Below are 27,683 nucleotides of genomic sequence, written 5' to 3'. Positions count from 1 at the left end.
CCGAATCCGTGTAACCATGCACTAATGCATCCTGTTTGCCAAAACAAATGCACATATCCTGTGTGCCCTTCAAGTATCTCATGACACCTTTCACTGCTTCCCAATGCTTCTTGCCAGGGTTGGCCATGTATCTAGAAACCACTCCCACTGCAAATGCAATGTCCGGCCTAGTAGCAACCATGGCATACATGAGACTGCCACAAGCTGAAGCATACGGAATCTTGGCCATATCAGCCCTGCCACTATCTGACTGTGGGCTGTCCATAGCACTGAGTTTCACATATGGAGGCAAAGGAGTACTAGTCTTCTTCCCCCCGTCCATATTGAACCTCTGCAAAACTTTGCCAATATATTCCTTCTGAGACAAATACAACACATGCTGATTTCTGTCCCGAAGTATCCGCATACCCAAGATGTGATTTGCATCACCCAAATCCTTCATATCAAAGGTTTGATGCAGCCTCTTCTTCAAGGCATCCATCTCTTTACGAGATTTCCCGGCAATCAACATATCATCAACATACAAGATGAGGATCAATAGACTGCCATCCAAAGCTTTCTTGGTGTATAAGCAGTGATCTATGTGACTTCTCCTGAAATTCTGGGATTTCATCAATGTATCAAATTTATGATACCATTCCCTTGGTGCCTGTTTGAGCCCATAAAGACTCTTTTTCAGCTTGCATACAAGCTTCTCCTTTCCACTCACTGCATAACCCTCTGGCTGTTGCATATATATCTCCTCATGGAGATCACCGGGAAGAAAAGCAGTCTTCACATCCATCTGAATCAAGTCCAGATCATCATGTGCAACCAAAGCTAACAAAGCTCTAAGTGTGGTCATTTGACAACTGGAGAGAAGATCTCATCAAAGTCCACACCATATTCCTGCTTGAAGCCCTTAGCCACTAACCTGGCTTTGCATCAGGTGCAACTTTGAGCCTGTAAACCCACTTGCATGGCAAAACCTTCTTGCCTGTAGGCAAATGCACCAACTTCCATGTTCCATTTTTGTGCAGAGAATCCATCTCTAACTTCATGGCACGCTCCCAAAGAGCCTTGTCTGGCCTCTGTAAAGCCTCCTTATAACATGAGGGCTCCCCACAGTCAGTAAGCATCAAGTAGTCAACCCCTGGAACAAACCTGTCAGAGGCTCTGGAGGGTCTTGTGGACCTCCGTACCCAATGACCATCATTTGCAGGTTGCTGTCCAGCCTGCATATCACCCATTGGTGGCTCCTGTTCCATGCCATATGGTTGAAAAATCATGCCCGGTATCTCCTCTAACTGTGGGATATCCATAGGGATATCTTCTGCCATCTCTGGCTGTCCATTTGGACCATTTTCAGCACCATTTAAGGGCTGGTTTTGCTGCTGTAATGGCTGATTTACAGCCCTTGGTTGTTGTCCATGATGTCCATCATCATCAAAGATGACTCTGCCAGGCTCCTGTTGCCTTGCAGGCTCCTTATACATGCATGTTTCATCAAAAATGACATCATTGCTGCGTATAATCTTTCTATTCACGGGATCCCAAAGTCTATACCCCATTTCACCTCTGTCACCATATCCTAGGAATATGCATTTGTGAGACTTAGGATCAAGTTTGGTGCGCATTTCCCTGCGTAGGTGCGCATTTCCCTGCGTATGTGCACATACGCAATGCAACCAAACACTCTCAAGTGCTTATGTGCACATACGCAATGCAACCAAACACTCTCAAGTGCTTGTATGACGGAGGCTTCCCTGTCCATACTTCCTCTGGCACTTTCCCACCAAGCCTCGTGTCACCAATTGGCCGACCATTTGGTCCATTCCTAGCTTTTGCGTCTCGTTCACTTGAGGCCAGGCCGGTGTCTCATGTGAAGAGGCCAGTATTTTGCTGACATGGACGGGAGCCAAACTGGTGCCACCCGTGTGTTAGCAGGATGGTGTCGTATGGACGGGAGCCAGATCAGTGCCACCCGTGTATGACCTGGACTGTGTTCGATCCATGGGACTGTCACGCCATGGAAGAGCCAGTATTCGTGCCGTGTTTTACCTATGGGACTCTCACACCATAGGGAAACTCGTGCCTGGAACTGTGTCTTACCTATGGGACTGTCACTCCATAGGAAGACCAGGTTTTTATGTTTTTATGTCGTGCCAGTTTTGTGCCGACAGATATTTGTACATGTTCCATGAACGGGAGATATGTCCATGTTACTTTTTGCACATGCACACATATTTTGCATGTTTGAAACTGTTTTCGCATGACATGTATTCGTGTGTTTGCCTGCTTGACGTGTTACTTACTGAGCGGGGACGCCTGGCAGTGAGTCGTGAAGTCTGCCCTGTATTCTGACGAGTTTCAGTGCATGCAAACAGGTGGTAAGTATATGATACATGTTGTTTTAATGTTTTAAATTCTAACCCTTTGATTTATAAGGTTAGGGGTTCACACTTATTTAAAAGTGGGCACCCCCTTTGGGCACCCACTTTGGGGCCAAGGTGGGGAGCCTCACTTTTAAGTGAGTGTGGGGGTGGGCATGGTCACCAACCCCCACTAATCCCCCACATGCATGCGTGGAAATCTTGAGTTGTATCTCCACTTTCAATTTTATTAAAAAAAGGGCCCCCTTCAAGCGTGAAAGGCATCGCTTCTTCCTGGCGTTGCTTCATCATCCTTCGTAAGCTTCCTGGCGGCTGGAGTTTGCTACGCTTGCTGCTGTACGGCTGCTCATCCAATAGGCGGCTGCCTGCCCTGCACAAAGACGGCAGCACCCACTACTCAGCCTGCTGCGCCTGCCTTCCCTACAAGCTGGTTGCAACTACCTCCAACGGGCAACACCTCTGCTCTGCCAGCTGCGCCTGCCCCTCTACAGGCAACTGAACCTGCTGCTGCAGGCGGCTGTCTTCCATCTGCAGGCGGCTGTCTTCCATCTCCTCCTTACTGCTGCGCCTGCCCCTCTCCAGGCGGCTGATGTATTGTTGCTTCTTCAGGCGGCTGCTACTGCACTCAGACGTGGGCCTTCTTCACAAAGCACTGCTGCGCATGCAGCCAGGCGACTGTACCTGCAGGCTGCCCATCTTCTACCGGTTGCACCTTCCCATGCTCTCTTGCAGGGGACTTTGCATCTCCTAGGTAGCCTCTTCATACTACGAGTACTGGTTTCCTATCGACCATCTACAAGTAAGTGATTTTCAGATTTGAGTAAAGCATTTAATGTTTAAATCTGGTAAGGGATTCATCCCTCTACGGCCACACCCGTTCGGTGCCGGGTTGTCCAAGCTGTATTGGCGAACCTCGGTCCAAAGGTGCTGAGATCGGGAGAGCCAGGCGTTAGTACGAGAGCGCCTGTTTGTGCGTGGTCTCGGAACACCAGTGAGGTGCTCTCCGCGGAGTCCAGTGAAAGCACAGGACCGTAGTGATTGGACCACACTAGTGGTCGTACTGCTTCGAGTATTCTTCATCGAAATCCGAGCCTACTTGTTTGGTACTGTTTTCATATGTACATGGACATTATCTGGTTCTCAGAACCCATGGAGCATTGTATTCTTTAAATACTCCCAATAAATATATCATATATTGAGGGGGGGGTCGGCCCGTTCCGGCCCCAGTGTTGGTGTCCATCTTTCCATTTCTGTTCATTTAAATTTCAAGTTGTTTTAAGTTGTCCATTTCATATTTGTGGTTTTAAAGTTGTGCTATTAAGCGTGTGGGTGTCCAACAGAGTCTTTCCCACTTGACGGGATCGGTTTCATTGGTATCAGAGCACGGTTGTTTCCCTCTTCCTAGTGGGGAAACGAACCTGTGTACTGGACATCCCGCTTTTAGCAAACTTTGAACACAATGGACAGCCAAGGCAACCCTTTGGAAGTGCCAAATTCGAGGGGTCCCTCTAGTGCTTCTCGTGGGTCTGATGCCCTGCGTGGTAGGCACAAGCCCCTTGAAAGGGTTATGGATAGTGAATCCAAAGGTCAACTGTCCCCAGGAAAGACAGTTATGCTTGAACAAGACCCTGATGCTATGAGAGCTGAAATGGAACATATGAGAAAACTTTTGCAGGCTCAAGAGCAAGAATTGAAGTTTTTGCATGAAGATCCTCATCTACAAAGTGCTATTGAAGCCAGGAAGGCTGATGCTATGGTTGATGTAACCTTTGAATCTATGGCTCGTGAAGTGGGCAAGAAACCAAGGGAGTTGGCACTTGCCTATCTCCTTCGCAAAGGTGATATCAAAGAGGGGGATGACGGAGAGCTAAAATTCAGAAATCCACCTCGTTTAAAGCATGGAGATCCTGCATCCCAGAGGCTGAAATCTTTTATGCAAAAGGAAGAGGTGACTGTCACCTCTCGTCATGCATCCTCTCCCCAAGACACTAAGCCTGACAGATATATGTATGCCAGTGCTCATGGAGGGCACGAAAGTCACATGCATGCAAGATATGTATCTCATGGTGACAGGTCTACTTCCAGAAAAATTTTGCCTTCTGAGTTGTCTCATGGAGAGACCATGCCATATGCAGGTAAGTCACATGCATCTGAGCTTCGAGTTCGTGGAGCACATGCCACCGTGCCCCATGAAGCTTCTATGACGGCCCATGGAGCCCATGCAGACAGGGCTACCCCGTTGGATAAGGGGAAAAGAAAAAGAGAGGACCATGAGCCTCATGCCAGGAAGCTCAAGGAGTTCAAAGCAGGTGATAAATCTGTCAAATTTGATGTCTTTCATGGTGAACATGATGCTTCTAAGGTGTTAGCGTTTGTGGCACAGTTCGACATTGCTTTTAGCGATGAGGACTTTACAGAAAAGTCAAAGGTGCGCCATGCTAGCATGTTTCCGAAAGGGACTGCTGCCCATTGGTGGATCACCGAAAAGATCACCAAGGATCCCATCTCTACTTGGAAGGAATTCAAAGATAGATTTTATGCTCAGTTCTTGCCACCCAATGCGGAGCAAACTCTCACTCAAAAGTGGGATAGGCTGGAACAAAAAGATAATGAGAGTGTGCAACAGTATGTTAACAAATTCTGGAAAGTGTTGCTGGAAGTGACTCCCTTCATGCTAATCACAGAGGATGAAAGAAAAGGAAGTTTCGTTCTGGATTGCAACCTACTTATAGATCGGGTATTGAATTGCACCCAAAACATACGTTGCAACAACTTACAGCTTCTGCCCTTGCTATAGAGCAATTGGTGCTCAAGATCAAGCAGGATCAAGGAGGTTCCAAGGGGAAGGACAAGGCTGTCCCAAATCAGCAAAAGGGTGGACAGCCACCTAAAAAGAACTTCCGGGAGCCTTACAAGGGTGGTAAAGCTGAAAATAACACATCCAAAGAACAGGGCCCAAGAAAGAACAAATTTGGATTAACCCCGGAGCAAAGAGAGCAATATGCTAAGGATGGAAAATGTTTTTCTTGTGGTAGCAAAGACCACATGTTTCGGCAATGCCCAGATCGCAAATCAAAGCTCGAGGACAAGCACACCAAAGCAAATGTTCATGCAGTTCCTGATGTGCAAGGTAATACACGTCATGATGCAAAAGAGCGCATGGTTTGCAAGGCTTGGGGGCAAATCAAGGATCAGCCCGCATTATTCATGTTTGATGACTGTGCAACTGACAATTTCATTTCTATGCAAATGGCAGCTGCATTGGGTATTGAGGTTGAAAACATGGGACCTCAGATTGAAGCTGAAGCTGCATTTATTGGCAAAGAGGTGCAGGTTACCCCTTTGATTGGGAAGTTGCGTATCCATATACAGGGCTATCTTGATAATGAGCATTTTCTAGTTGCTCCTCTGAATGGATGTGATGTATTGTTGGGCAAGCCGTGGCATCATAGGCTTGAGCCCCGCAAAGACTACAAGTCCAATATGATTTCTTTTATGCATAAAGGCCGCATGCACTTTATTGATGCTAGCAAAGAAGGGAATTCCATCCCAGTTGTATCACACATCCAAATTAATAAAGCAATGAAAAAGAGTGGCCGACCATTTGGTCCATTCCTAGCTTTTGCGTCTCGTTCACTTGAGGCCAGGCCGGTGTCTCATGTGAAGAGGCCAGTATTTTGCTGACATGGACGGGAGCCAGACTGGTGCCACCCGTGTGTTAGCACGATGGTGTCGTATGGACGGGAGCCAGATCAATGCCACCCGTGTATGACCTGGACTGTGTTCGATCCATGGGACTGTCACGCCATGGAAGAGCCAGTATTCGTGCCGTGTTTTACCTATGGGACTGTCACACCATAGGGAAACTCGTGCCTGGAACTGTGTCTTACCTATGGGACTGTCACTCCATAGGAAGACCAGGTTTTTATGTTTTTATGTCGTGCCAGTTTTGTGCCGACAGATATTTGTACATGTTCCATGAACGGGAGATATGTCCATGTTACTTTTTGCACATGCACACATATTTTGCATGTTTGAAACTGTTTTCGCATGACATGTATTCGTGTGTTTGCCTGCTTGACGTGTTACTTACTGAGCGGGGACGCCTGCCAGTGAGTCGTGAAGTCTGCCCTGTATTCTGACGAGTTTCAGTGCATGTGAACAGGTGGTAAGTATATGATACATGTTGTTTTAATGTTTTAAATTCTAACCCTTTGATTTATAAGGTTAGGGGTTCACACTTATTTAAAAGTGGGCACCCCCTTTGGGCACCCACTTTGGGGCCAAGGTGGGGAGCCTCACTTTTAAGTGAGTGTGGGGGTGGGCATGGTCACCAACCCCCACTAATCCCCCACATGCATGCGTGGAAATCTTGAGTTGTATCTCCACTTTCAATTTTATTAAAAAAAGGGCCCCCTTCAAGCGTGAAAGGCATCGCTTCTTCCTGGCGTTGCTTCATCATCCTTCGTAAGCCTCCTGGCGGCTGGAGTTTGCTACGCATGCTGCTGTACGGCTGCTCATCCAATAGGCGGCTGCCTGCCCTGCACAAAGACGGCAGCACCCACTACTCAGCCTGCTGCGCCTGCCTTCCCTACAAGCTGGTTGCAACTACCTCCAACGGGCAACACCTCTGCTCTGCCAGCTGCGCCTGCCCCTCTACAGGCAACTGAACCTGCTGCTGCAGGCGGCTGTCTTCCATCTGCAGGCGGCTGTCTTCCATCTCCTCCTTACTGCTGCGCCTGCCCCTCTCCAGGCGGCTGATGTATTGTTGCTTCTTCAGGCGGCTGCTACTGCACTCAGACGTGGGCCTTCTTCACAAAGCACTGCTGCGCATGCAGCCAGGCGACTGTACCTGCAGGCTGCCCATCTTCTACCGGTTGCACCTTCCCATGCTCTCTTGCAGGGGACTTTGCATCTCCTAGGTAGCCTCTTCATACTACGAGTACTGGTTTCCTATCGACCATCTACAAGTAAGTGATTTTCAGATTTGAGTAAAGCATTTAATGTTTAAATCTGGTAAGGGATTCATCCCTCTACGGCCACACCCGTTCGGTGCCGGGTTGTCCAAGCTGTATTGGCGAACCTCGGTCCAAAGGTGCTGAGATCGGGAGAGCCAGGCGTTAGTACGAGAGCGCCTGTTTGTGCGTGGTCTCGGAACACCAGTGAGGTGCTCTCCGCGGAGTCCAGTGAAAGCACAGGACCGTAGTGATTGGACCACACTAGTGGTCGTACTGCTTCGAGTATTCTTCATCGAAATCCGAGCCTACTTGTTTGGTACTGTTTTCATATGTACATGGACATTATCTGGTTCTCAGAACCCATGGAGCATTGTATTCTTTAAATACTCCCAATAAATATATCATATATTGGGAGGGGGGTCGGCCCGTTCCGGCCCCAGTGCTGGTGTCCATCTTTCCATTTCTGTTCATTTAAATTTCAAGTTGTTTTAAGTTGTCCATTTCATATTTGTGGTTTTAAAGTTGTGCTATTAAGCATGTGGGTGTCCAACGGAGTCTTTCCCACTTGACGGGATCGGTTTCACCTCGTGTTAGGTGACCTGTTTATAAGATGAACGGCTGTCATAACAGCTTCAGCCCAAAAACCATGAGGTAACGCAGCATGTGACAACATAGAACGGACCTTCTCCTGTATGGTCCTGTTCATCCTCTCTGTTGTCCCGTTTTGTAGAGGATCATAAGGAGTAGAGAGCTCCCTCTTGATGCCTTTAGCATCACAAAAGTCCTGAAACTGTTTGGAAATATACTCTCCACCATTGTCGGAACGCAAAGCCTTCAGTATTTTGCCAGTTTGATTCTCAACATGAGCAACAAACTTCTGAAACACTGAGAATGTATCACTCTTCAAACGAAGAGGATAAACCCACACCTTGCGTGTGGCATCATCAATAAAAGACACAAAATATTTTGCCCTCCCAAAGAAAGCTGAGGCATCTCACATACATCTGTATGCACAAGCTCTAACTGAGCATCTTTCTGTCCAAGAGCTTTCTTGTGGGGGCACTGGAGTTGCCTGCCATATATACAATGCTTACAAAACTGAAAACTTGAAAACTTTAGAGAAGGCAAGTAACCCAAACGAGACAATTGCTCCATTCCTTTGACACTCATGTGTCCCAACCGGCTATGCCACATAGAGATTTCCGGCAGCTCGGTTGCATTTACATTAGCATGGTGACAAACACCTGCATGCATGAAGTAAAGAGTGTCCACCTTAGAGCCTCTGGCAACAACCAGTGAGCCCTTACTAATCTTCCACTTTCCACGACCAAATGTGGTAACATAATCAGCATCATCAAGCTGTCCAGTAGAAAGCAGGTTCTTCTTGATCTCAGGCACATGCCTGACATCATGGAGCATAAGCTATGAGCCATCTGAAAACACAAGCCTCACATCACCTCTGCCAAGAATCTTGCATGCATGGTTATCACCCAAATAAACTACTCCTTCATTGCCAGCAGTATACCTGACAAACAAGTCTCTGCAACCTGTGACATGAAAGGAGGCACCTGAATCAATGATCCATGAGTGCATACCATGACCATCTCCTGTAAGAAGTGAACGGGCATCAAGTGAAGACGTGAATAGGACCTCATCCTCACTGTCACCTGCATGTGACACATTGATTTCTTCAATGTGTCACATTGATTTCTTCAATCTTGACTCCACTTTTGCCCTTTGGCTTTACATCTTTGGCTTCATCTTTGTCTTTGTCTTTGCCTTTTCCCTTTTCCTTTTGATCATTTTTCCATTTGTAGCATTGCTTTTTGATGTGTCCCTTCTTGCCACAATAATGGCATTCCAAGTCCTTTTTGGAGCGAGACTTGCTCCTTCCCCGTTCTTGGCTTTTACCCCTTTGCTGGGATCTCCCACGTGCATTCATTGCATTGGACTTTCCAACGGAATTGTTCTTCCTGTTCATCTCTTCTTGAAGAAGAGCACCCTCAACATCTGCATATGACAGCATAGCATTCGAATTGCTAGTGGCTGTCATGAATGTGTCCCAACTCTCTGGCAAAGTGCATAAGAGAAAAGTGGCTTTGAACTCATCGTCCATTGCCAACTTTTGATTAATAACCTGGCTGACAATACCATTAAACTCATTTAGATGGACTGCCATAGACGCCCCTTCCTTCATCTGAAGACCTATGAGTTTCTTCAACCAATACACTTTGCTTGAGGCACTTTGCTGGGTATACAAGTCCTACAATCTCTGCCACATTCCCCAAGCTGTCTTCTCTTCACGAATGCTGAAAAGTAAAGAGTCTGACACAGACAACATGATAGTAGATCTTGCCCGCTCATCCATATCTTCCCACTCTTCAGCAGTAAGAGAAGCGGGCATTACACCCCTTTCTTTGATAGGCTTGTGCTGCTGCTTCTGGAGCAACACATTATAGCACTGGGTTTGCCAAATATCATAGTTATGTGAGCCTTCAAGCTTCTTGATGTGAAGCAATGAAGAGCTCTCACCTGTGGTTGCCATAGTAATATGCAACCTGTCAATGCCTGACTCCCTGCAAAATGTGCAAACACTGCACCAAAAGCACACAAAGTGCTCACAGTTGTTCTCCCAAAGTTTATCTCCCACTGCGGAAGCAAGAATGCAACTTTTCTCCCACTGTATGTGATAAAATCACCAAAATCTGGTTGCTGCAGATTTAGGACAGCACCTTAAATGTGCTCAATTGCCCTTCCAAAGTACTGTACAACAGTACCAAGTGCTCACCAATGATGTACCAAATCTGTACTGGCAAGTACAACAGCTGAAAATGAACCTTTTCCTCACTCAAATCAATGTGCAGCCATGCCAAAACTTGTACAAAGCTGTACCAAATCTGTACCAGCAAGTACAGCAGCAATAAATGCTCTCCTGGCTGTCCAAATGAGTGAAAATCACACTTTTACAGTCCCGAACACTGCATACAATAGTCCCGAACAGAAATTGGGCAAAAGCCCCTTGACTGCAAGCTGATTTCTGAGGATTCAAAGCATAAAAGTCTTGCCTGCTGCTTTGCCAAGCTCAACAAGCATAAAATCTTGAAAAGCCCCTTGATTTAAGATCAATTTCTGATCATACATGGTACATTGACGCACATGAAGGTATCCAGAGCCTTCACAGTGCTTCCCCCTGGCCACATATACATCCAGTACATAAAAGCCCCTTGATTTACAGGCACATTGAGTGCTTGACAGGCATCAACACATTGCCCAAAGCATCAAATGCGAGTGCCTGCATGCAAATCAACCCAATCGGCACAAAAGCCCCTTGATTTGCACTGCAATTTTGCCCGAATGTTCGATTTCTCACATCATACAGCATGTATGAATGCTTAATTGCACAATTACATCAAAAGTCCCAAATTTTGACATCCAATTTCCTGCAAATTGATCCTGATTGTGACCAATGTCACCCAATTTTGCCAATTTTGCTCAAAATTGAGCAATTTGGCACCTGTACCTGCTCAATTGATTGAATTGATAAGAAATTCCCAAAATTGAAGGCAAATACCTCTTAATTTTCTGATTTTCTACAATTTGCAGGCTGAGTTTCTTTGTGTTGATGCTGTTGCAGAAAGGGGGGGGGGGGGGGGGGGGGGGCACTTCTTGCTGATGTTGCTGAATCGGATGCTGCTGCTGCTGCTGCTGAACGTTGCTGTGCGTGTGTTGATGCTGGTGCGTTCACGTTGGGTTCACCACAATGGACATGCAGAGGTGAGAGCTACACGCTCAGGCTGATCCAAACGCTGCGGAGCTCTGCTATACAGTAGAGAACTTGCTGTACAGCCAACTGTACTGATCGTACAGGCTGTACGGTGGTAAACCCTGCTGTTTTTGCAGCAGCAAGTAGCGCAGCAGTAGCAGAAACGTAGCAGGACCAGCAAAGCGTGCGCAGCTTGCAGCAGTAGCGTAAACAGCAAAACAGCAGCTTCAGGTCACGCAGGTACAGTAGCGCTTTAGGCTTGTACATCAGCAGAGATGCACAAAGAACGCAAGCAGAGTGTGCTGCACAGGAAAATGGCAAGCTCTAGGGCAAAGGGAGAGGATCAAGACAGCTACCTAAGCTCTGATACCAGTTGAATGGGAGAGTTAATTAGGGTTTCATGTGGGAGACATACACACAGAGAGAAGAAGGGAGAGAGAGAGAGAGAGAGAGAGAGTTGTGGGGATAAGTCAACTCATCAAGATGAGTGTGTGACTCCCCTATCACATATGTATATTGCACTAGTACACATAGTGCACTTAGTACATTAAATGTACTAAGTGTACTATGTACTATAACTTATGGGCTTGTACACACTATAAGGGTGGGCATAATGCCTTTAGTTAATTAGGGTTTCATGTGGGAGACATACACAGAGAAGAAGGGAGAGAGAGAGAGAGAGTTGTGGGGATAAGTCAACTCATCAAGATGAGTGTGTGACTCCCCTATCACACATGTATATTGCACTAGTACACATAGTGCACTTAGTACATTAAATGTACTAAGTGTACTTAGTACATTAAATGTACTAAGTGTACTATGTACTATAACTTATGGACTTGTACACACTATACGGGTGGGCATAATGCCTTTACCCCAACAGCTGCTATTCACCCTAAAGTGTCAAAGAGCCAACACTTAGTACAAGGCTCCTGGAAATGTGCTTGGAAATAACCTACGCCTGTCTACAGCCCACAAGTGAGGTCAGCGTACAGATTGACGTGTATGGTTCACAAGGGAGCATCCCATGCCCATAAACTACACGTACATACCTTGCATGTAATAAAACAGTTCTTCACACACAAACATTTGCAAGCATGCAAGTATGCCTTTTGCCATGCAAAAATGTATTGGACATTTAGCTGGTAGCTAGTGGTCATTATGGGTGTAGACATAACCTCCCTAGGCCATCCGAAATACCGTACTCTGAATCTGAGCATGGACCAAAGTCCCCAACCTACTAGATCCAATGAACTGGCCCTTGTTGTAGACATAAGTCCCATACCATGAGGTGCCAGACAAGATGACCCTTGGCATAGACGTAAGTCCCAAGCCACGAGGTGTCGTGTCCATACAGTGGAACCCATCCATAGGTCGGAAGCACACAAAATGCCCAAATAGTGACAGATTCTTTATCGATTATGAGAGAGAGAGGTAGGTGTCATCTTCGCTATCAAAAATGTGGGGGTAGTGCACACAAATGTGAGCATATGAGGGGCACTCCAAAAGAGTATGCTGCCATTTCTCTCACTCCAAGGCGACTAATCTGGCAGGTATTGTATGACTCCAAATTCACAAGCCAACAGTCTTTCATCTAAGATGATGAGACCCTAAGTGAAAATCTGTAATTGTGCAGAAGGCATATTATGGTTCCACCACGATCAAGTAGTTAGGCATCCTCTATACTCTCAGCAAAAATAGATTTTTGTGCAAGGGGCTGACTTGTGAGGTGTAATGGACATATTTGGAGATATTGTCTTTTCCCATTTGTCTTTAAAGAAAAGCCTAGACTTCTTACAGATCTCATAGTAAGTGGGTAAGGAGATGTAGAGCTTCCCATTAGCCAGCATTTGTTATCCATCATCCTCCCAATCTCAGCCCTGAACACTGCTATTACAAACGAGTACTATGCCCAGCATTTGCTGCAGATCAGAATCAGTGTTAAATTCCCAAGTATTGCTCTTTTTATGAAGAAACTCCATAGTTACCTGAGATGTACTCATACAGCCCCATTCAGCCCTTCTTATGTGCATTTGGCTGAAGGGAATTCTTGACGCATGAAATAACCCCAAAGCATCTTAAGTAGGGGTAGTTGTCAAAACACGCACAACACTAGTAGTCTTACAATTGGTATTAGAGCCTAGGAGATATCGAAAAAAAAAATATTTTCCAGATTTTGTAGTTGGATTACCCCTGACTAAGGGGCCATGACTCAATCTGAGTCGTTATAAACCAATTGACGAAGACCGCTAGGTTTGTCCCTACAAAATCAACGGTAAAGAGCCATGAACAAGCACAGCTCATTGTAGAGCAGTTGTACAAGCTCTATGGATTGCCCCAGGGGATTGTCAATGACCAGGATCCCAAATTCACTGCACAATTCTCGCAATCAGTGTTTTCCAAATTGGAAACACGCTTAGGCATGTCATCTTTGGTCCATCCCGGGTGAGATGGTCAGATGCGGAGGACTAACCAGACTACAGAGGATATGTTGAGAGCTTATGTCTCCAAGCAATTAAGTTCTCTTACACTGGTAGTAAGCATGTTGTTGGAGGTGGCAATTCTCATAGCTACTCTCGGGTTTTCGCATCACTAGAAGTTGTGGTGGATTATCCCATATGAAAGAGCATGGGAAGTCGAAGAGCCATATATAGGGTGTGGTGGTACCTTGTCATAGATCTCTCCTCCTGTAATATGCGGAAGCTTCGGAGAAGGATCGGTACTTCAAAACTCAGAAATCAGCACTCTTTTCGCGATGGAATTAACGCACAAACTAAAAGACGATGTGCAGAAAATAGAGAGAGAAGGGGGAGATGGAGAGGACACAGTATTGGGTCCCAATTACCCTCTGTAGGGCCCCCACCACGGATGGTGTATTTGCTTTATTAGAATGATGTAAAACTGAAAACAAATACAGAGTGCTTGACCTTTTCTTGGCTGGAAAACCTGCCCTTGACCTTCAGTCCTTCACCCCCTTTGCTTTAGCAACCTCTTGGCTGTCCTGGCCCTTGTTTGCTTGGAGCACTTGGTGAATTATGAGATGCCCTCATTGATTTCTTGGCTGGGCTTTTATACCCCCTTTTGCATCCAGTCGGCCAGCTAATAAAAGCCCCACGACTAGGTTCTTTTTTAATAAAGTGCTTTCACACTATGCCACATGTTGGCCATTCTGCGCAGCCTTCTGGGACAGCATCCTGGCTGCTGGGTAATCAGCGCATGGGTGTGGGACTGCTCCCTACACCTGGCCGACTTGCTGGGTAGGGTATTAGACCTGTCGGCTGCCTGTCCAGCAGCTTGAAAGCTGGCCGACAGCCCCTTCCAGCCCATGCCATGGCTGGTGGGCACAGCCTGGGCCCTCCTGGCCCCTTGGGGGTGGTTCTACACCTCCCCCATGCCCACACTAAGAGTGCAAGTGCAAATCTTCGCACTGGGGTAGCCCTATGGGCTGGCCCCATCTCTACATGCAAACCTACATGCCTACAGAGGCCTGGCATCCAGTTGCAAACCAGATACACAGAACATCTGACATCATTCCAGAGGGAGACTCACAGCGCGGACTGGCACTGCTTCATGTGCAGGACTGTGCACACCTGACCTTGGACTCATGTGCAGGACAATGCACACCTGACCTCGGACGACTGAGATGGATCCCTGGCTGACTCGTCCCGGACTGGGCTCACATGGGACCAGTTCACCATCCCAGGTCCTGCACCTTCTGTACAGAAATGTCTACGTGGCATCCAAGTGCGGGATGCACGTGACACCTCCGGCCAGTTTTTTGGGGGGAGCAACGGCTGGGAGATGGGAGCCCAACCATCGACGTTACTTGGTGCCCTAGGGTGGTGTGCGTGCTACTGCTGCGTGACTTTGACATGGTATCAGAGCTCGGCCTGTGTGGTCTTGGGCGGTCCTAACATCTGGTTGATCGAGGTGCTCGAATTGAAGGAGGGTGTTGGAGGTGGCAATTCTCATAGCTACTCTCGGGTTATCACATGACTAGAAGTTGTGGTGGATTATTCCATATGAAAGAGCATGGGAAGTCAAAGAGCCATATATAGGGTGTGGTGGCACCTTGTCATAGATATCTCCTCCGGCCGGGTTTTCGAGGGGAGCAACGGCTGGGAGATGTGAGCCCAGCCACCAACGTTGCTCAGTGCCCTAGGGTGGTGTGCATGACTTTGACACATGCGGTTACTGGTTTTAGCGCATTTATGTTTATATACGGTTATCAGTTGAAGCCACCCATTGTCATAGGACTAAGAAAGTCAAATTGCAATCAGCAATGCATTGCTTGCAAGATATGCAAGATATGTTGAAAGTTGCAAGTGCGTAAAGAGTACATAGGATCATGATCAGTATTACGCTAACCAACGACGGACCCCAAGAGCCTTGGACAAGGGCATCTGGCTGTATCTTAAAGTCCCTAAGGACTCAAGCCGATAAAAACTGGTAAGGTTTACAAGTTGGTCTTCATGATATTGTGGTCCTTATCAAATCACAAAGAAGATAAATGAGGTAGCTTATCGGTTAGCACTACCTCTTGGAATCAAGAATCACCCTCTGTTTCATGTTAGTCGTTTGAAAGAACGTCTGGGTGAAGGTGATAAGATAGTGCTAGTTGAGCGAATCCCTAACCTTCAAGACATGACTAGGCTTGTTCCGATAGAACCCGAGTTGGTTTGGATCAACGTACTAAATGGTCTTGGTATACCGTTTATTCAAAGAACTTGATCAAGTGGAAAGGACGGTCTGAGGTCGAGGCTAGATGGGATTCAGTGTGTTGTCTGAAGAGTCACTTCCCGGGATTCATTGTTTGAGCCTCAGTTGGTTTTGGATCGACGTACTAAATGGTCTTGGTATACCGTTTATTCAAAGTACTTGATCAAGTGGAAAGGACGGTTTGAGGTCGAGGCTACATGGGAGTCAGTGTGTAGTCTGAAGAGTTGCCTCCCCGGATTCATTGCTGAGGACATCAATGATCCTTAAGGGGGGAAGTATGTTACATCCCTTATCCCTAACCTGGGTTAACATGTCTAACTTCAGGTTAGGTTAACCAAGGATTATGGGTTAGGCATCTTATGGGGAGGTTAGTGGTATTTATGAGGCATGGACTATTTATGGCTCCTGGTTTATAGGAGGCCTATATAAGTGACTTTTGGGGTCAATTTGAGAGAGAGCTTCTCCTTCTCGAGGCCTGTGCGACAACTACGTGCGTACAGTGGAGGGGTGTACCTAGTGGTATGGGATGCGAAGGCCTGCTTGTTTGCACGTGGAGTCATGTCTCAGATGCTACTAGCCTCCATGCTCGGGGGTGAGCTTGATTGGCTCTATGGTTAGGTGATGAGAGAGAGAGAGAGAAAGGGAGAGAGAGAGAGAGAGAGAGAGAGAGAGAGAGAGCATCGTGACCTGCAGCCTCTCTATAGAGCTCTGGTGAAAAAGATGTAAGATCGACTGCCCAAAATGGTGCTCCATACATGGCTGCTGGTCTAACTAACAAGTCAAAAAGAAGAGAGTTTGTCTTTACCTTCTAGAAATGTGCTTAAAGCATTGCCTCTCTAGGCATGCCCAAGATGCATAAACTCTAGTCACTCTTGCCTCTACTACTGGTTACAAGTATTGAGACAAAGAAATATATATATATATATATCATGCATCCGTTGTCACGTGCATGCCCGTGCCTTGGCTAATCTCCAGCATGAACACTCTTAATCCTCAATTAATCACAGGTAGGACGTGCAGTTAGGTCGTCAACACCATCTTCATCAGCAATAGCAGCATTAACATCAGTAGCATCAGCATCATCATTAACAGTAGCATCAGCCTCATCATTATCATCATCAGCCACAGCATTAACATCATCATCATCACCATAAGGGATCTGGATGACCTGTCAGCAGCCATCAGTATTCAGTCGGCAGCCTTCAGGAAGTGTAGACGGCAGGCGGCTAGGCATCTAGATGGAGGACACAAGTGGACAGAAGCGCAGGAATTTATGCAGCATTTTTCATGAATATTAGGTCCAAAGCTGGCCGACCAGCAACCTTTGCATATATATAAGCACAAGTCATAAATCAGTTTCAGCAAGTCAGTTCATTCATCAGTAGAAGTCATGTAGGGCCAGAGGTCACCCCTATGGGGCCTGACCAGGGGCCTCAGCCATGTACATACATTCAGCCACCTTTTTGTACAATATTAAATACAAGAAAAAACCTTGACACCAATCCTCTCTTCTTCTCTCTCCTCTATTTTAATCATGTTTAAATCAACATCTTGTTCTTAATTCAGGCTTAGGGATGTGGATCAGACTTCAGTACAGCAAAGGCTTCCGTGCATGCAACATCCGTGTAGAATGTCATGGACCTGGCTGGCCCTGCTATACAGCTCCACCGGTCGGTCCTCTGTAGTCGATGGCTACTGTGACCCAAAAATAATCTGTGATGGAGGTCTGGGAGGCACCACACTCACCCTGTCTCTCAAACTGCTGCCCCAACAGGACCTCTCTGTGACAGTGAAGCTCCAATAAATACATGCCTAAACATCTATGGTCCTCATACTGCATGACCCGTGAGAGGGGGCTGAATCCGTCCCAGAAGAGAATAAAGTCTCCCTCGGATCTCATAGTAGGGTGGACATCTAAAAAAACAGTGCTCCTCGTCCTTTACCTCACCAGTGGTGCATACACTGCATATATGTGAATCTCGTAGGATGCCCTCGGTTCTGCCAGACTCAACCCTAAGCTGAGGAGATATCCTCAGATGCCCAATCGCTATCTGTATGGCATGCGACATGTGCATTGGTAAGTACCCTAGCCCTCAATGAACCCATTCTCAGAAAGTCTCAAAAAATGCTCTTAAAACTGAGGTTTCATGGTAAGCACCCGTGGGGACACCCATGTCCGGCTTATGTGGAGCCCAGCAAGTCCAACCAAATGAGACGGTTGATCTCGTGCTGTGAGAGATCCAAAAACAAAGAATGCATGCTATATTGGAAGGGAGGAACGCGGTCCATGCGGACGCCATACCCATCAAAAGAACCACCTAAGAGTACCACGATCTGCCATGTTCATCCCGACGTATTTGCATCGATGACTCAAGGGCCAATCATGGGAGGGGCTCATTGGTCAAGTGTGTATACATGATGATTATAAGTAATTGTCTGAAAGAGGTCATCTATGACCCAAAGGGTCAGCTCCAAACTCTGCTAGTATAATCTCATATGGCACAAATGGCCATACGTGAGAGCATCTTCACCTGGAGTCTGTCTATGCTCTTCTAGGTTGCCTCACTGAGATCCAATTCCCAGAAGGGGAGCCCATATATCGGTGCTAGATGCACCAAGGTATCAAATAGACAACATTTGACCGGGGGGGGGGGGGGTGTGGGGTGTTGTTCCTCGACATGGGCCTAGAAACACTGGGCTAGGGATGCATATCGTCTCATGCCAAGCGTGACAGAGAGAAAGAAAGATATATTAAGCGTCTACTAAAGACCCAATGGGCCTATGAGACCAAAGTGATACAATAATGTCCATGGCATATCTCATCATGGAATGGAAAATAAAACAGAAACAAAACATAAACATATCTATCTCACTTGGGTGATACAAAACTGTCCATGGAAGCTCATCGTGAAATGCTAGGAGCATAGAAACATGAGGGCAGCATCAGCCCCCAGTAGATGGCATACCACTCTCCAAAATATCAAGCATGGGGCTAATGAGTATGGCCAAGAGATCCACCTCAATGATGTCACGTGGAAAGGCAGCTCGATGGCGGTGGAGCATGTCCTCAATCTGAAGCTCATGCGGGGATCGTGGCCGATGGCCGGGGGCATCGGGGGCACTCTGGAGTGCGGGGGCCCGGTCCAAGGTAACTCCTCTCAGGCGAGGTGGGTCCAGAGCAACTCGAGGTGGGAGAGAGAGAGAGAGAGAGAGAGAGAGAGAGAGAGAGAAGAAGAAGAAGAAGAAGAAAAAGTAGAAATATTTAAAAGAAGATTTTAAGCCAAAAAAATAAAAAATCATCACTCAGACTTACCTTTTACGAAGGCAGATAGCAACAATTTTTTACGAATTCAAAAACATATTATTAGCTAACATGACGGATTTTTTTTCATATAAATTTGTAAAGAGAGGCAAATCTAGGAGTGTTCTTACCTGTTCAAACGATCCATGTATTAAAGCGACTGTCCACCGACTATTGTTGAGTCTCTGGCGTATAGAACGCGTAAGAAAGGCATTCCAAACAAACATGTTCTCATAAGGCATCCTCTCAGTTTCATCAACAAGCATATTCCTTTGCAGACTTTGCATGATTGGATATGTGCAGCTGAAAAAGAAGTCTTTTGTCAATTCGACACTTGATAGTAACTTCTTGTACCTGAAACATGTCAAAGGAAGAAACTTTGCAAGTTGCTTGCAACTCTCTCTCTCTCTCTCTCTCTCTCTCTCTCTCTCTCTCTCAGATGCCCACTTTACTATGAGATACGAGGCCACTTCCACCATCCCTTCAGGGGGGTTTGGGCCTTTATCACGAGTTATGAATTACAGAGATCAAAGATGTCTGGGATTTATACTTACTAGAGCTGAGACATCACAGAGATAGATTACTAAGGCAGGACGCTGAGAGCCGCAACACCACATAGACATCCATAACAGATTTCTTTGGGGGCCCCCAGGTGATAGTGACAGATACTCAGCCCACGCAACACCACAAGGGACACAGATACCCTAGACGAGATACCCAAACTCATCACCAAGGATCGTGCACAGTCCCTCAAAGATCCACACACCCCCTGCCCTCCGAGATCCCACCCGATCTCTTGTCAGCTCCTAATATGGAACTTCTACAACAGCATAGAGAAGCACCTCCCCGAACAGTGGACATTGATTCCTTGTATGATAACGTTGAGAAGGATGACACACAAGGAGTCCCACGGATTTCACTGACCTTGTATTCATAGGGACCACATAGAACGCATGCCTGTTTTTCCTAATGGTTTTTTTACATTTCCAAGTGTATGATCATAATCAGTTTACACATGGAACATATGTAACACTTTTGATCTCATACACCCATCGGGTCTTTAGTAGATGTTATGGAGAAGAATGGTACTATCCTTCTTCCAGGATTTTCAGTACCACATGTACATAGGAGACCTATGTTGCGGGTCATCTTTTCATTTCATTTTCACTAGTTTTTCTTTCCATGTTCACAGTCTACACATTTTGCAACACATGTTGGTCTTATAGACCCATTGGACCTATAACGGGAAGTTGATGTAACCATGAATAGAGAGTTGTGGGATCGAGTTTACCATTATACTTACTAAAGTTCATTTTCTCGGGAAAATGATTCGAGGGCGCCGCCGGTGTCAATCTGGCGTCCAAGGCTCTGAGGTAACGCTCGTGTTCCACGCATCGCATGGCGTCGTCTTCTCGTTGGCAGATCTCCAATGCACGCATGTGCAACTCAAGCAAGGAGCTTGGCTGCGCCTGTGACCCCGCGAGAGGGTCCCTGTGTCGAGGATCTGGTATCTGGGGTACGGAAGGAGAGGGAGGAGGAGATGGAAAACGCAACGCTGGAGAGCGGGTACGCTCCTCCAGAGCCAAGATCTGCGCCTTTTGCTCATCCAACTTGGCTGTCTGTTCTGCGATTGCTCGCATTATCTGCTGGGACATGTCTGTGACACTCAAGCCTGGTGCCCTAGCTGGGCTGCCAGGTGCACTCTGGTCCCATGGTTCTTGGTCTCTCTCGTCGTCGAAGCTCGCCGTAGCAGGAAAATGCAATTCCTTTCCGGAACGCAATCTGACCATCCACTATCTGTGTGGGAGACTTCCGGAGGCTTCCGGAGGCTAAAAACCAACCGTCCTTCGAGGGACAGGAGTCACTCCGAAAGGGGTAGTCCACCGGCGTCTAAAAACCAACCACACGAGCGAGAAAAAATTCTGGTTTCTTTGCTGAATCTTTGTACTTGAAGTAGGCTCTGATACCACTGTAATATGCAGAAGCTTCGGAGAAGAATCGGTAACTTCAATACTCAGAATTCAGCACTCTTTCCGCGACGGAAATTAACGCACAAACTGAAAGGAGAAGTGCAGAAAATAGAGAGAGAGAGAGAGGGGGGGAAGGTGGAGAGGACACAATATTGGGTCCCAATTACCCTCCGTAGGGCCCCCACCACGGATGGTGTATTTGCTTTATTAGAATGATGAGAAATCTGAAAGAAAATACAGCAATCTTGGACCTTTTCTTGGCTGGGAATACCCTACCCTTGACCTGAATCCTTCACCCCTTTGCTTAGCACCCTCTTGGCTTTGTCTAGCCTCTTATGCTTGAGCTCTTGGTGGAGAATGAGATGAACGATTGGGATTATGGACTCTCCTATTTATACTACCCAATCATGAGCAATCGGCCAGTATTAAAGCAATCGGCCAGCATAAAATACTCCCACGACTGAATTTCCAGCATTTAATGCTGAAATAAATCACATAAAATGCTGCGTTTGTTTCCTAACTGGCTGGGCATCATGCGCCTGCTTCCAGAGGGCTCGGCACAGCTTTTGCCCACAATCCAAGGGCTGGGCAGCCTGTATGGGCTGCCCCATACTTGCCCTACAGGCATATAAAGGCTGTAATCTCCTGGAAATTGCCTTAATCTTGCCCTAGGGCTGTCCTACAGCCCCTCCATGGCTGGTGGGTTCAGCCTGGGCCTTCCTGGGGGTGGTTCCACACCATTCCCATGCCCACACTAACATCCGGGGTAGCCCTATGGGCTGGCCCCTTGTCCTAACCACTATCTACTCAGTGATCTGGCATCTGGTACCATACCAGATACACAGAACCACTGACATCATTCTAGAGGGAGACTCACAGCGCGGACTGGCACTGTTTCATGTGCAGGACACTGCACACCTGATCTGGTTCTGTGTATCTGGTACCATACCAGATACACAGAACCACTGACATCATTCTAGAGGGAGACTCACAGCGCGGACTGGCACTGTTTCATGTGCAGGACACTGCACACCTGACCTTGGACTCATGTGCAAGACAATGCACACCTGACCTCGGACGACTGAGATGGATCCCTGGCTGACTCGTCCCGGACTGGGCTCACATGGGACCAGTTCACCATCCCAGGTCCTGCACCTTCTGTACAAAAATGTCTACGTGGCATCCAAGTGCGGGATGCACCTGACACTATACTTGGAAAGAGGTTGAGTTATACCGACTTTTCTTAGGGCCGAACTGCAAAGAGGCATGGAGGAAACTCCGAGAACATCGCCCTCCCACACCTATCACCTGCCGCCCAGACACATGGCACTCCTATGCACGCTCCCTCTATCATATCCCCCATCAGCCACCCCCACCACCAGACCCCCGCCCCACCACCTCCACCTTCTTCACAAAGGGCATGGTCCTCAAGGCCATTCATAGACTACGCAATGGGCGAGCCCAAGATCATTTCTTAAACAAACTTCACCCTCAGTGGATATGATATGGGGTGTGATGGCTCTCTATGAGTCAACGACTGGCAGGGTACGAGCACCAGGGGGTCTTTCAGGAGCCATTAGCAACACCATTGGGGTCAAATAGGGGTGCCTACTCTCTCCCACAAACACTATTTGGGCTCTACATAGATGAGATGTCTTCATTTGTGGACAAGTTTAGAGGAACAGGATCACCATCGGCCACCACCATGGTACCCATCCTGCTCTATGTGGCCGACATTGTCCTTATCTCTAATTCAACAGAGGGGCTACAAAGACATCTTGATGCATTGCACAGCTTTGACAAGAGAGACCTTACGCCTGTACATGCATACAAGGGGCAAGGTGATTGGCTGAGATTTAACGCGCTCTACACGGGTTGTTCGTGCAGACCCTGTGTGCGATCAGCATCTCTGCAAGACCAAGGTCATGATCTTTAACACCTCATACCGCAATGTATTTCCTATACATACATACTCAACTGGAGATTGTGTCTTGACTCTTCATACATACACCTTGAGATGACTTTCACAGGACCCATCTTCTCTGAGGCTAGCTGCAAAGGCACCCCTGGCATGAGGGTATGCATCCTTCGCTCGCTTGGAGCGGCAATGCTTCCAAGCTCACTTCAGAAACTCCGGACCAAGGTATAGCTTTTTGATACCTTGGTACACCCCGCAGCACTCTATGGATTCCAAATCAGTGGTGGAAGAAGATGATCATGTTGTCCCGCATGATTCGGAGCATACAGTCGGTCCCACATGAGATTGTTTGGCGGAGATTGGGGTAGCACCCCTAGTGACAGATGCCTTGGCCCTTATTCCAGACAACCAAATAGAAGATGGCCACCTCCCCTTGGAGTCCTCAATGCAACTGGACCAAGAGGGACATAGTCGATCAAGGTAGTCCTGGACATTCCCAGTGGTTCGCTCAACGCACACTTCAAATGGGCCATCTCCCTCCCTTTCAATACAACCTCGCCCCCTTTTTACCCGCACTCTCTCAGCAGGAGATTAACCGCCTAATCCGACTGGATCTGATAGCTCTCCACACTAGGAGGACATCGCTGTCCCCCATGGAGCTCCCCAAAAAATTACAGTTTTATAGAAAGCATTTCTTGCATGTGTTGAAGGATGGTTTCATTGAGGGGGGCACATACTCATAGGGGCATATGTCTCATTGCATGTGGATTGCTGTTGGTCCACTGAGAGATTCATCACACCACCTATGGATTGAGGCTGGCAGGGCAGAGCACATTTTGCAAGAGGTAACAACCTACAGGATTTGCATTACTAGAGAGGTGCAGACAAAGGAGCATTATTTGTTTCGACGTCCTATTATGAGATCCGGGGGGGGATTTCACTGCCTGTTCCAAGATGGGTTTGGGCCTCTCTCAGGTCATACGGGGGAGATTTCATTGCATGTTCCAAGATGGGTTTGGGCCTTCTCTCAAGTCATATCGTGCGAGGACCAGATATGTTTGGGCATGTATTTACTCGAGGTCTAGAGAGTGAGGGCACACTGAGACAGCACCCCCAAGACCAAAGTCACAAGGGCCGCCTTCTAGTAGGACCAGCCAATTACCCTCCATAAGAGGGGTTTTTTCCCCCATGCACTCTAGGTGTGAACCTACCCTTCCCCCCCCCCCCCCCCCCCCCCCCCCCCCCGGGGAAAAGATCCTTCAATTAGTTAAAGAAAAAACCGCCGCAAAGGGCTAAGTACAACCACGAAGGGCTAAATACAAACTCGCCGCATATAAGGGCGGGAAACAAGATATCAAAAGTGGAAGAGATGCGTCTCCTCCGGCTGGCCGCTCTATGAGAAGGCTATCTCATACAAGGGCAGGGGGATAAAGAAACCACACGGGTGGTCTATAATGCCAAATGGGGTCACCACCTCTATCTGTGAGGAAAGGGCCAGACCTCCAAAGTCTCAAGAAGGCTTCCCGCCGCTTCCCCATGCGGTCAAAACCTCCCTGCAGCTTTCCCCACTAACCGTGGAGGGTGTGAATGATGTCGAGCCATATGCTCCTCATGGTCTCAGCCAGCGGAGTGTGGGTACCCTCAATGGCCTCGCTACATCTAGCACGCCAGATGTGCCAGGATACTATGCTACTGCAAATCTCCCATCGCTGGCATGAGCCTGGTCGCCAGACACCTGCCGGTGGGGCTGTAACTGGTACTACTACAATACAATGGTGGGAGACCTCAAGGGCAAGTCCTTCCCCATCCTCCTCGTAAGTCCTGACCACTCTAGCCTTAGTGGCCCAAGTGACAATGCCCCAAATGATGATCCGGGTCGATGCCCTATCCATAGTGAAGATGCGGAGAATCTGCTGAGCCTTCAGGCAATCTCAAAGGCAATGTCGCTAAGACTCCTGGGGGTGGCCACCGCACCTCGGGCAAGCTGCTGACCGACCTCCGACTGCCAACCAAGTACCCACCGCCAGACTCCTGTGTGCCGTAAACCAAAGGAAGAGAGTGATCTTCCTCGGCCGAAAGCTGTCCCAAAGCCTCTTCCAAAAATCTGAAAGGAAGCGTTGTGATAGGCCCTGAGACTGCCAATGTGTTGCTGCTGCCAGTGTGCCATCTATCTCCGGCATCTGGATCCTGTGGCCGAGCCAAGCTGTATATGCAAAGAAAGGGGCATCCAGAGTCTCCACCCGATCTGTGGGATCATGCCATGTCCACTCTCCACAGTCCCACTGCAACTGCGTGAGAGTTTGGCACTCCCAAATCCATAACCGCCAAAATCTCTCCCTAGCTAGTGTTGGATCTATGTGCCATGCCCGTGCCCGAAAATCAATGCACTTGAGTCATCCCTGCGGTACACCATGCAAGGGAGAGGGAGAGAGGCATGCTAGACTACCCTCCTCCTCATCATCAGCAGTAACACCATCATTACCAGCACCAGCATGGTACTCATAGATGTTGAGTGTTTTGACACACATTGCCTCCCGATGGACTGCCTCCCTCCTTGTTAGTATAGCCTGGACTCCCAATACCTAGATCACATGGCAAGAGTTCAACCATATTATTCAATAGGACTTGCTAGGGCTTCACATACATAGGTGGGTAAGAAGCTCCAATACTATAGAGACCACTTCTTGAGAGTTTCGGAGGATGGATTCATTGAGAGCCCAGGATACTTACAGACACGCATGTCACATGCCACTTAATAAATGTAGGATTAAAGCCATAACTGGCTTCCACAGCTTGATGGACCATATGTACGATTAGAGCATATGTGCACATCCTGACATGTCCATCCCAAAAAGAATGCCTAGTCCAACAGTGAATGGCAGAGTCACTACATCGAAGATAGCACTTTTCAAAAAACTATCGCAGCCATGCCTGGGTCTTCAGGGTGGTGATGAAGAATGATAGGACAGGAAAATATTTAAATGTAATTCTTAAGCTCATGATTCTTGAACATAATAAAGCACGCACAAACCTTAGCTCAGCCTTAGAGTGTGCTGTTTCCGTCTGCACTGTAGAATGGGGAATAGTGAGAATTTGGCTCTCCTCAATACCATATATTGCATGGTCACAAATAATCCCGACTTGCCGCCGCTTTGTAACCAGGATGAGATAGTATGATCCCAAAAATTTAACACAACCTGCCATTCACTCATTTTGGATGGCAGATCTTGAAAAAAAAAAGGGCATTATTACAACATGAACTGAAAAGAGGTTACAAACCAGCAATGCCAAAAGCCTTGGTAACAAAGGTGAGGCCGCCTGTCGCACGGTTCCCATCAGCAATACGTTGCAGCAAATCATTGCGCTCTTGCTGTGTGTAGGCAACCGGATCCTCGCTCATGTTTAGTTCAAACGGCTCGGATCTGTCTATCTTCAAGACCCTCCAGTACTTCTTGCTTTTATCACTCCCAATCAAATAAAACCTCTGCAGTCAGAAGCAAGCACATGCATTCCAAGGGTAAATGCATGGAGAAATGTGTGTGCGTGCATGTGCGTGTGCGTGTGCACGTGTGTACGTGTGTGTGTGTGTGTGTGTGTGCGCGTGTGTGCGTGTGTGTGTGCGTGTGAAACTCTTCAAATGTATGTATGTATGTTACACTAACCTGCCGTGTTTCATATAGCCTGAATTTCTCAAGGGACTGATTCTCAATATCAATGTCCTGATTAACTTCCTCTTTGGGTTTAGGGCTGGCAACCTTGAGCTGAGGCATCACGTCCGGATAGAATGTGGATGAAAGATGGATTCACCTCTGCTGTTACCCTCAAGAAAACCAACTTCAGCTCACAAATTCATGACAACCAGGGTCTGGATGCATGATGAACTGCAGAAACAAGTGCGATTTGTAGCAAATGCGGCTTCTTGAATGGAGATGCCCATGTGCGCGCCCTTCATCAGCACGCTTTTTTCTGTAACCTGGCTCTGTGTCAATTAACAAAATGATGAAGAACGAAGAGGGTTCCTCCCAGGACCCAGAGTGATCGATTTTGGCTGTGTAAGGAAACTGACGAAAAGCGGTATTCACCAAAAACTGACTTTTTCTTCATTCACGAGTTGTAAAAAGGCCACAGTTTAAAATATTATTGCATAATATTTTCATTGGCCTATCCTTCTCTCTCCACCATGTCAAATCCCCTAATGATTATACTCCACTTTATGCAAGATCAATATTATTAAATCAAGATCACTATATATGATTAAAACTAGATAAATATTATTAAATCAAGAGTACAAAAATCACAACATCAAGATGAGCACCTCTCATCATAGGGGTTGGTAAATGCATAAGAAGGAAGCTTTGCTTTCAATTTGATGAAAACATCATGTCCCTACATTAATACATCATTATGAAATGCATGCATATTTGTTTAATCATTCAATAAACAAAGATGGATTTATTGTATCATAAAAGTTGTGAATGTGATTCTTGTATTCAAAGGATGTCATCTGTGTGTTTAAGCATCTCAACAACAAGTATCTCCATGTCATACATGGTTAATAAAAGAAATCTCAAAATTCACATAAGAAAGTGTTCGATAAAAATGAGTTGATATAAAGAAGATCAACATGGCCCTTGAACAAAGATTACACTAAACCATGTATGAAAATGTCTAAGGGAATGGGC

At 47.0% G+C, this 27,683-nt stretch overlaps 1 protein-coding gene across 4 annotated transcripts in view; it reads right to left on the bottom strand.

Annotated features, from left to right (window-relative positions):
- The window catches only part of ATSAC1 (Phosphoinositide phosphatase family protein), a 51,255-nt gene extending 24,072 nt beyond the window's left edge, over positions 1–27,183 (bottom strand). For 3 of the 4 annotated variants that reach the window (XR_015268104.1, XM_086813579.1, XM_086813580.1), the window contains exons 1-4: positions 26,664–27,183; positions 26,281–26,485; positions 26,033–26,198; positions 19,245–19,467 (exon numbers count right to left, since the gene is read on the bottom strand). Coding sequence is in view for 3 of the 4 variants with exons in the window: in XM_086813579.1 (XP_086669705.1) it covers positions 19,245–19,467; positions 26,033–26,198; positions 26,281–26,485; positions 26,664–26,771 (702 nt within the window). In the remaining variant the exon portion in view is untranslated. The remainder of the gene's footprint in view (positions 1–19,244; positions 19,468–26,032; positions 26,199–26,280; positions 26,486–26,663) is intronic. The other variant, XM_086813581.1, reaches the window with a different exon arrangement.
- Positions 27,184–27,683: the final 500 nt, after the last annotated feature.

Source organism: Cibotium barometz, chromosome 19 (assembly GCF_041138505.1).
Source record: "Cibotium barometz isolate CiBa-2024 chromosome 19, ASM4113850v1, whole genome shotgun sequence".
NCBI lineage: Eukaryota > Viridiplantae > Streptophyta > Polypodiopsida > Cyatheales > Cibotiaceae > Cibotium > Cibotium barometz.
The sequence above is the reverse complement of the archived record's forward strand: the minus strand, read 5'-3'. Positions and strand labels throughout refer to the sequence as shown.